General features: G+C 40.3%; 1 protein-coding gene across 1 annotated transcript; it reads left to right on the forward strand.

Moving 5' to 3' along the window:
* Positions 1–1,814: 1,814 nt before the first annotated feature.
* On the forward strand, positions 1,815–9,071 carry LOC120915389 (phospholipase A2 homolog otoconin-22-like). The gene is made up of 4 exons (XM_040325843.1): positions 1,815–1,923; positions 3,769–3,913; positions 6,343–6,452; positions 7,274–9,071. Exons 1-4 carry the CDS (start codon positions 1,884–1,886, stop codon positions 7,420–7,422), a joined length of 444 nt encoding a protein of 147 aa, XP_040181777.1. The 5' UTR covers positions 1,815–1,883; the 3' UTR covers positions 7,423–9,071.
* The last annotated feature ends 337 nt before the right edge of the window (positions 9,072–9,408 follow it).

Consider the following 9,408-nt stretch of genomic DNA (forward strand, 5'->3'; position numbering starts at 1 on the left):
GAAGGCTTAAGTAGGCAGGACTGATGAGCCGGATCATCAACAGGTTAGTCACTGTGGAGAGATAAGAGCTGGCAATTAGCTGACAGCTGAGCGGCCAGCTCAGAGAAGGAAGGGCTGAGCGCAGCTCTGACACCATCACTGCGAAGACCCTGCAATTGGTTGTAATTAGATTCATGTTTTTAGTGGTAGAAGAGATCCCATTGTGACTGTGCAAGTGTGTAACTAAATCCAGGGTCCCCAAGTTTTGAAAATGTTATCAAACATATCCTACATAGTTGCAGGCATTTCCTCCATGTATCTAAGATATTGCATTTCAACTATCCATTCATATATAGAAGAAATTGTAAGGGATTTCCAAAGCCTTGGGATGAGTGATCTACCAGCTATCAAAAAGAACCTTAAAGCGGGAGTTCACCCATTTATGAAAAAAAAAATTTTCTCCCATAAGGTTCCTGCTCGTTCGGTCTAGGGGAATCGGCTATTTGTAGTAAAATATGAGCTGTACTTACCCGTTTTCGAGCTGCATCTTCTTCCGTCGCTTCCGGGTATGGGTCTTCGGGAGCGGGCGTTCCTTCTTGATTGACAGCCTTCCGAGAGGCTTCCGACGGTCGCATCCATCGCGTCACTCGTAGCCGAAAGAAGCCGAACGTCGGTGCAGCTCTATACTGCGCCTGCGCACCGACGTTCGGCTTCTTTCGGAAAATCGTGACGCGATGGATGCGACCGTCGGAAGCCTCTCGGAAGACTGTCAATCAAGAAGGAACGCCCATTCCCGAAGCCCATACCCGGAAGCGACGGAGAGGATGCATCTCGTAAACGGGTAAGTACTGCACATATTTTAAAATAAATAGCCGATTCCCCTAGTAAAAACGAGCAGGAATCTAAGGGGGAAAAGTGCCCTCTAAGGGTGAACCCCCGCTTTAAGAACTGGATTTGGAAATAGAGTTGCCAACTTTCAGTAAATTTGTGAATAGTTTGTAACATCCGTAATTTTTGCATCTGTCCATTAATATCCGTTACGGACATGCAGTCTGCATGTCTGTAATGGACATTCACAGACAAATTTTACAAACTGTTTGTAATTTACTGAAAGTTGGCAACCCTGTTTGGGAATTGGATAGATATGTAATGTTTGAAAAATATACTTATGCTCAACATAATGCCTTTCTGAAGTTTTAAACGATATGGAGAAAATGGATAGATGCATTATGTTCTAATTTTAATTTCGATCCATAATAAAGGTGGGGTATTTTATTTTTTTACTAGAGAGGGTTGACCTTTCACAGAGATGTTTTCCTATACATCATGTGCTCTGGAGTATTTGTGAATTTTTTATATATTTTTTTTCTCTTTTTACATTTTCTGAATATCTCTATTTGTGAACATTCCTGGGAAATTTGTATGGGTGCTTCTTTTTCTTTTAAAAATAAAATCTTAAAAAAAAAAAAAAAAAACCTTAGAAGCCCCCTTTGGGACAATGCTGTGGAACCAAGTATCGTTAAAAGAAAGGGCGATTTGTGAAGTACGAGTCACTTTGGTAGCTATCATATGGTCATATAAATTGAGAGTCCAAAAGCAACAAAGGATTATCAGAGATCCTCTTTAATACTTCTTTCTTCTTCAGGGCATCAGACAATTTAATTTCCTCTGTAGATGTGTCCTGTGTTATTACGGGCGTATTACGCAGTTTCACCGCTGATGTCCCTGATTTCTCAAGCAGTAATATTAAACACAGTGTTTTTTTGTCTTTACCTACTAATTTTCAATGCAGGTGCAGGGTGTCATTACAAAGATTGAAAGGAGGGATATATCGGGGGGACGGTATATAAGGGACACACAAATGGCAGATTATCAGTTCCTGAGACCAGCACAGAGAACCCAAGATGGCAAGGTGTCTTATTCTGGGACTGACAGTGACATGCAGTAAGCATACTATCTACTTTTTATTTTATCTATTGCACTGTTTACCAAAAATTGCTTTACACATTGGGAGAAGTCAGTTTGGTAATTCTTTTTCTGTTTTTGACAATTGGTAAAAGCTTCTAAACATATACTCCCAGCATAGGTGTGCACAGCCTATTGGATTAGGGTGTGCACCCCAAAGCTCAAAACACACATGCATGTGTGTGTGTATGTGTATATATACTTACGTGTCAGTAGAACAGTGGGCAGTATCAGTAGGGAAGAGATTGTTGTCAGTAGGGTAGTGGATAGTGTTAGTATTTTTTTTATTATTATTATTATTTTGTACAATTGTTTTTTTTTTTAACTATTTTGTTTTACATTTTTTGCTTTTTTTTTTATATCAGGGGTCTAAACAGGAGGAATCTGTGCCACAAAGGGTGATTAGGGTGCACCCATGCACACCTGGCACCAGGGGCGGACTGACCATTGGGACTCTCGGGCACTGCCCGAGGGCCCCATGCCACTAGAGGGCCCCATCAGGGTTGCCAGGCTCAATAAAACCAGGGACAGTATGTAAAAATCTGTGTTTTTTTTACATCTGTCCCCGATATGTCCGAAACTGACATGCTTTTGATGTGAAATGCCTGAGATTTTAGCTACCCTGCCTCTGCACTGCCTCCTGGCGTGGTGGCCATCTATAAGCCCGGGGGCCCCATAATCTTCTATTGCCCGGGGGCCCCATGAGTTGTCAGTCCACCCCTGCCTGGCACACCCTGTGTGCACGCCTATGACTAGCAGACTATTAGATCACAGCATGCTGTCACTGTGTAATCTCAGAGTAGAATTGGTAGCTTTTCCACCTAAACTTCAACTACCCTCTCAGTTGAATATGATTCTTTAGGATTAGGTTAGAGAGTAGAACTAAAGGCAAAACTTTCTGTCAATTTGGATAGCATACGGGTGGGTTCTAAGCCTCTGTCAATTTTTTTTACGTCTGTATTCTATTGGGGAGATTCCCTTTGCTTCTGTCCCATAGCCAAAACATGAAGTGTGAGTATATCTCTTCACCAGGGTCATCAGAATTAGTGTACTCATTGAAAGAATTTGCCTTTTTTTTTTTTTACCTTTACTCTTGGTGATAGTGGAAACAGGACTATATGAGAGCATGAATCTCTCTAATGGGGGCACAGACAGCAATAAAAAAAGATGTTCAATTTCCTTTTCAAAACAAAAAGTTTTGCATTTAGTTATGCTTTAAAGAATCTCAGAAGTTTTTTTTTTTGTCCTTCTCCTTTCCATCATATCTTCACTGAGGTCTTTAGCCCACCAGAGTCGGGAGGTGGAAACCAAGAGGGTGTACTGTAACTGGAGGTCATGGGATATGTTTCTTTTGTGCACAATACCCAAATCAACCATATAATTTAATAGGTTCTGCAATGACTCCCAGCTGCTCATGGTTTATACAATGAAAGAAATACCTTAATATATCAATATATTTCTTTAGTGCAGTAAGCACTAAGTAAGGGCTTGCACTTTAAAAAAAAAAAAAAAAAAAAATGGGTATAGTTCTACATTAAGGTTTAGATTACAGTTAGAAAGGATTTTACTTTAGAGAGATTCTACTTCTTGCCTGGTATGCAAGATGGAGGGAATGCCCCAAGTGGAGCAATATAACCAGCATAAAATCATCTCATATTAAAAACATTCAATTTCTGAAACAAAACTACCTAGAGAACCATTGGAAATGTAGTGCACTCCATCAGAATCAGTTCCATCATAAATAGAGACATTTATCAATTCTGGTATCTTGCTATGTATGTGCATGTCTGGGTTATCTATTAGAAATCTCATCTTGTCTTGCAGTCATTGCCCTGGTCACCAGCACTCCAGTACAATTTGATGAAATGATTAAAGTGACCACCATCGTTTATGGCCTAGCTAACTTCTCTGATTATGGCTGCCACTGTGGTGCCAACACCGGAGGAAGACCCGTGGATGCCATTGACTGGTAATTCTGTTATATTTTTGGATCAATGAATCTTTTATAGAGCCCGTTTGTATAAACTGAAAACAGAAAGTTCTCCAGAAATTATGATCACAAAGTGGCCGACCAGATTCCTCTTTCATTTGACCAGTAATTAAATATAAAACCTATTTGGTTGTTATGGGTAAATTCTACACTTTTGAGGAACATTTTTGTTTTCTCTACAAAATTCTCATAAATAGGTTCCTCAAGATATGTACAATGTATTGTGTTTATCTGTATACAATGTTACTTGAGCCAGATAGTTCTTAAAGGGTCATTCCACCAACTAAGGTTTTTTTTCGTTGAAAACTACGGGGAGGTTAGATGGATCAGTGCTTGGCTTTGCTTTCTTTGATACCCCAGCAGAGGTCTCCTGACTATAATTCCTGGCTTTGTTCCAGTCCACCTTGAAGTTCTGAGTGATCCAATCCACCTTTGTGTGCTCCAACTCCTACTTTTACAATTTTTTCTAGTATTAAATTAAAATTCCAACAGGTAGATGGTAACTCCTCAATAATGCGTACCCAAGTGCAGAGCTTTTACTGATGACTGATGAACAGATTATATGTGGCTAAATTTAAAAGTTTGCATTTATATGAAGCTGCAAAAGGACAGAGGACAAACTAGGCATCCAATCTCATAAATATTGGACTAAATAAATTAATGTAGATGACTGTAAACATCATAATAATGATCAACAATGCAGGTGATCTATTTTAACGCATTTATATAATTTTAATGTAGGGCCTGCAAATATTTCAGCTTGCTTCTATGAATATATAATCATAAACTAACATGTCCACATTACTTGGAGTTACTTTGATCTAAGTCAATAAACTTCAACAAGTGTTTTGTCAATTGGTACAGTGTTGCCAGTAACATAACCTGTGAGTAGGGATGAGTTTCGTATTCGAGTCAAACTCATGTTCGACTCGAACATCGTATGTTCGATCGTTCGTCGAATTACAAAAGTTTTGGGCTGTTCGCGCCAAATTAGAGTTACGTTTCACAACCCATAATGCATTGCTGGCTGATGATTGGCCAAGCATGCACTATGACCCGCATGCTTGGCCAAACACAGCTTGCAAAAAATGGAGAGCCATAATTGGCCAAAGCCAGGGTGGCTTTGGCCAATTATGGCTCAGGGGGTTTAGTACACGCCCCACACTATAAAAGGCCGCCTGCAGGTCAGCCTTGTGTAGTGTGTTGCGGTGGTTAAGAGAGAACAGAGAGAGACAGAGAGAGTGTAATTTCTGCAGGTAGATAGAGCAGGCAGGCAGGCAGGCTAGTCAGTTAAAGTTACAGTGTGTAGAGGATATATATGCATCCCAGGTGTTGTATATATATTTTTACACTGTATAGTTTAGCTAGATCAGCTCTTCCTAATATACTGGCAGGCAGGTGATTGTGCTAGTTGCAGTATTCTCACGTGGTGTATTGCCTGTGTCCTCTACAGTGTGCACCATAAAGCTACTTGGTGTGTACTGCCTTTGTCCTCTGTAGTGTGCACCTAAAGCTACGTGGTGTGGACTGCCTGTGTCCTCTGCAGTTTGCACCTAAAGCTACTTGGTGTGTACTGCCCGTGTCCTCTGCAGTTTGCACCTAAAGCTACGTAGTGTGTGTACTGCCTTAGTCCTCTGCAGTTTGCACCTAAAGCTACTTGGTGTGTACTGCCTTTGTCCTCTGCAGTTTGCACCTAAAGCTACGTTGTGTGTACTGTCTGTGTCCTCTGCAGTGTGCACCTAAAGCTACGTAGTGTGTGTACTGTCTGTGTCTGTGCTATTTTTCTCAATGATTTCCATCCATATTGCAGGGACCAGACATTACATTAAAGCCGCAAGCAGTTTTAAATTACTTTTTCTTATAGTAATCTCATTTTGTGCAGGGACAGTTCTAAACATGTGCCACTTCACAGGCATACTATAGACACCCAGTAGGTACATCATTTAAAGAAATGTTTTTTTTTTTTATTTAAGCATCATTAAAATCACTGCTCCAAAAAAAAAAAACGACAGTTTTTAAAACTTTTTTTCCATTGATACATGTTCCCTGGGGCAAGACCCGGGTTCTCAAAGACGTTTTACGACAATAACTTGCATATTAAGCTTTAAAATGAGCACTTTTGAATTCGAACGTTCGAGTCCCATAGACGTCAATGGGGTGCTAAATGTTTGCGTGAACGGTCGGTCCGTTCGAAGTTTCTGGTGCGAACGGAACAGGGGTCGTGTTTCGGCTTATCCCTACCTGTGAGCAGTAGATATCAAAGTGATTTAATAAGTCAAGTGGGCATTTTGCCACACTTAGCTTCTCTGGTAGATAATTACACTGACCTTTCTTGACCTGTATTAGCTCAGCGCAGACAAGAAAAGTGATCACTTTCATAACCTATCTAACAAACATCTACGTTTCAGGTGCTGCCATGAACAGGCCTGCTGCCACAATGAGGCTGAAATGAGAGGATGCAACCCTGTGGTTCAGACATACCGCTTCTATACCGAAGAGGAACAAAAGGTTAAATGCAGTAAGTGTCTCAGAAGATACAACAATTTCTACCACTTTAAACTTTTGATCACAAGAATAAAGTAAACTCAGGCAACCTACCTTGGTTTTTATATTTTTAAATAATTCACAATAATCCTTATATTCAGTGGCGACTGGTGCTCAATTGTTTGGGGGGTGGCAAACAAAGCCCCCTGCCAGGTCCGCACTTACCCCATCCATGGTTGCGGCTTTCCTCGCTTCTACTCCTGGGTACTCCGGTCTTAAGATCCACCTCCTGTCCTGATTGGTCGGGAGGAGAAGCCTGAAGACAATTGCAAATATTGATGTGCTAATGGGTGGGTTCGAGGCGCAGTGCTCTGCGCCCCGAGCCCAACCTTTTTGATCCAAGCCCAATAGATCAATCAGTAGGAATTTGTAAAAATATCTATACCTGGAATTCTTCCTAAAAGTATTTCTAAACCCTAAAGTTTTTTTTTTTTTACCCTAATGCATTCTCTGCGTTAAGGTAAAAAACCTTCTGAGCCCTATTTCGATCCATCCTTGTGCATGAGAACAGTGGCTCTCTCCCTCCTTACAGGGCAGATTGACAGCAGTGGGAGCTATTGGCTCTTGCTGCTGTCAACCAAGTCCTATGACAAGGGAGTGGAGAGTGGGGAAAACCCCTGCTGTCTGTGTCTATGTATTTAGCCTGGAGTCCAGTGGAACTGCTTCAGTGACACACCAGGATAACTGGCCACTGGTTACTGGTGGCAAGTTGTGTATTCTGTAATCTTTTTCACCACAATGTGTTCAGTGGGTAATGCTGCTTTTTATGTGACACTTCTATATTTCCGTCCCCAGTGAAAGCTCGTGATCGCTGTGAGAAGATGGTCTGTGAATGCGATGAAAAGGCTGCAAATTGTTTCCGGAAAGAGCTGGAAAATTACAATGTATATTTCCGAAACTTCTCAGCCCTGGGAGTGTGCAGAGGGCCAAGGCCTTTTTGTTAGTGAAAACACCACATATCATATGTTCTTATTGTAGAAATTAGGATATATTGCTTGCTTAGTAGACTTGGCTGTTGTGGTAATCCAGAGAGCAGAAATAAAATAAAATTAAATATTCCCTCCATGCGCTTTATGTTTTATTATATTGCAAAGGGCAGTCAGCTATGATGGGCCCACCCATTGCGGATCATATGCCAAATGCTTATTATGATGACTCTGGAACATGATGATGCTCACTTATACTGACTAAACACCATACCATAAGAACCAACCAGACATAATTTTTTAAAAGTAGAGAGCGTAGTGTGACAAAAAAGAGAAATCTTATTGGTTACTGCTCTTACACATGTAGAAATGAAGGCATATATAACGATATAGACTATTATGCAGCTAGGTCAGCAATAGCAGCCTAAGTTCTTTACATTTGCTAACGATTGTTATCATTCCATCAACTGTGGCTCAATAGTGTGTGTTTTGTGGCTTTTCTCACAGCAGTTGTGATAAATTAGGCTCCAGCAGGGATTTATATTATATAGTCCAATTGAATGTTCAGTTTAATCCAGCTAAAGACATTCCAGGTGCATCAAAACAAAAGGTGTTCAAAAAGTTTTTCTTTAGAAAGCTGCCACAACCCAAGTAGACAATTATGCCCCTCACCAGTAGACTGCAGTGTGTGAGGGGGGTCTCTCTGCGGAGGTCCGACATGCCCCTCTCCTGAGTCAGAGCTAGAGCTCTCTAATCAGCAGGGAGCATGAGCTGTTTTTATTGCCAATATATAGGTCTGACACAGCAGAGGGCATGTCAGACCTCTACGAGGAGGCCACTGCTTCCATACTTAGAGCAAGGGTCCTTCGAAACAGCATGCTGGTAGAGGTGGGATTTTCTACTGTGATGTGCGTTGGGCTCCATTAGTTGTGTGTCTATAGGTTTCAGTGATGGAAATATGTTTCTGCTCACTGAGACGGACTTTTACCCAAATACGGGATCAGAGTAAGCATTGGTGTTGGGGATATGGGTAGCTTAGGAATGTAGTTTATTGTTTCCTCAGATTTGGTCTAGGAGTATTTGGGTCATGATATAGAAGCATGCTGTTGGGGGCAGTGCCATTGTATATGCATATGGAGTGGATTTAGGAAAAGGGGAGAAAATGGTGCAGATAGATAGTACTCCAGTTTTTAGAAATCGGCCTCATAGTTAACACAATCTTGCAAACTGCTGTAATAAAATCTAACATTCTGATTTATGAAGAAAATGGTACATTATTGCAAAATAAATAGTGCCTTCTGTAACCACACAATAAAAGAGACATTTTTCCATCCTGGCCTATAACCTTTGACCCAATCAGTTCATTTGTAATCAGTGACATCAGGAAGGAGTAACAATATGCAAATGTATTTGTAGGCTCAGTAATAGTTCAGGCCGCAACAAAATAGCTACCACTTGCCTCTGTAGTTAACACAAACTTTGTAAAATCTGGATAAAAAACACAAATAAACTGCTCTGTACATACAGTATTTGCTTTTCGTGCTTTCAAAATTATCTGAAAAGCCCAGCATATGTTCAGACTGCAATTATTAAAATAACTGGCCCAGTTAGTGTACTTGGAAAACTCTGATCTTATTGGAATTTTAATTAAAGGCTTAATTAAAACATACAGGTGTTGTTTGACTTTTTGTGTGGTTAATTTAGATTGAGTGTGGTTCCTATTTAAAGAGAAGGATATCATTAGGCTGAATGGGCAGTCTGCGTAAAGTAAGCTTTACCTTCAACATGGGGTCAGTGATATTATTATTGACAGCTTCAATAATGTATGGCTGTTACAATCAATGGAAACTAGTACAAAAAGAATACAACAAGAAAGTCTACATTATTCTAAATATTTCATAATAAGCCATCTCACCTCTTACTTTACATTAAAGGAACACTAAAGGTTCGTTTTTTATTAGATCAATTGATTGCTGTAAGCTAGAGCATTTAAATATCACATAC

The sequence above is a fragment of the Rana temporaria genome, chromosome 10 (assembly GCF_905171775.1).
Source record: "Rana temporaria chromosome 10, aRanTem1.1, whole genome shotgun sequence".
NCBI lineage: Eukaryota > Metazoa > Chordata > Amphibia > Anura > Ranidae > Rana > Rana temporaria.

Bases quoted from the DNA above. Each gene is read 5' to 3' on its own strand.
- LOC120915389 (XM_040325843.1), top strand. From the start codon at position 1,884: ATGGCAAGGTGTCTTATTCTGGGACTGACAGTGACATGCA. The intron at 1,924-3,768 runs GTAAGCATACTA...CTTGTCTTGCAG, and splicing joins GGGACTGACAGTGACATGCA to TCATTGCCCTGGTCACCAGC. The intron at 6,453-7,273 runs GTAAGTGTCTCA...TTCCGTCCCCAG, and splicing joins GGAACAAAAGGTTAAATGCA to TGAAAGCTCGTGATCGCTGT.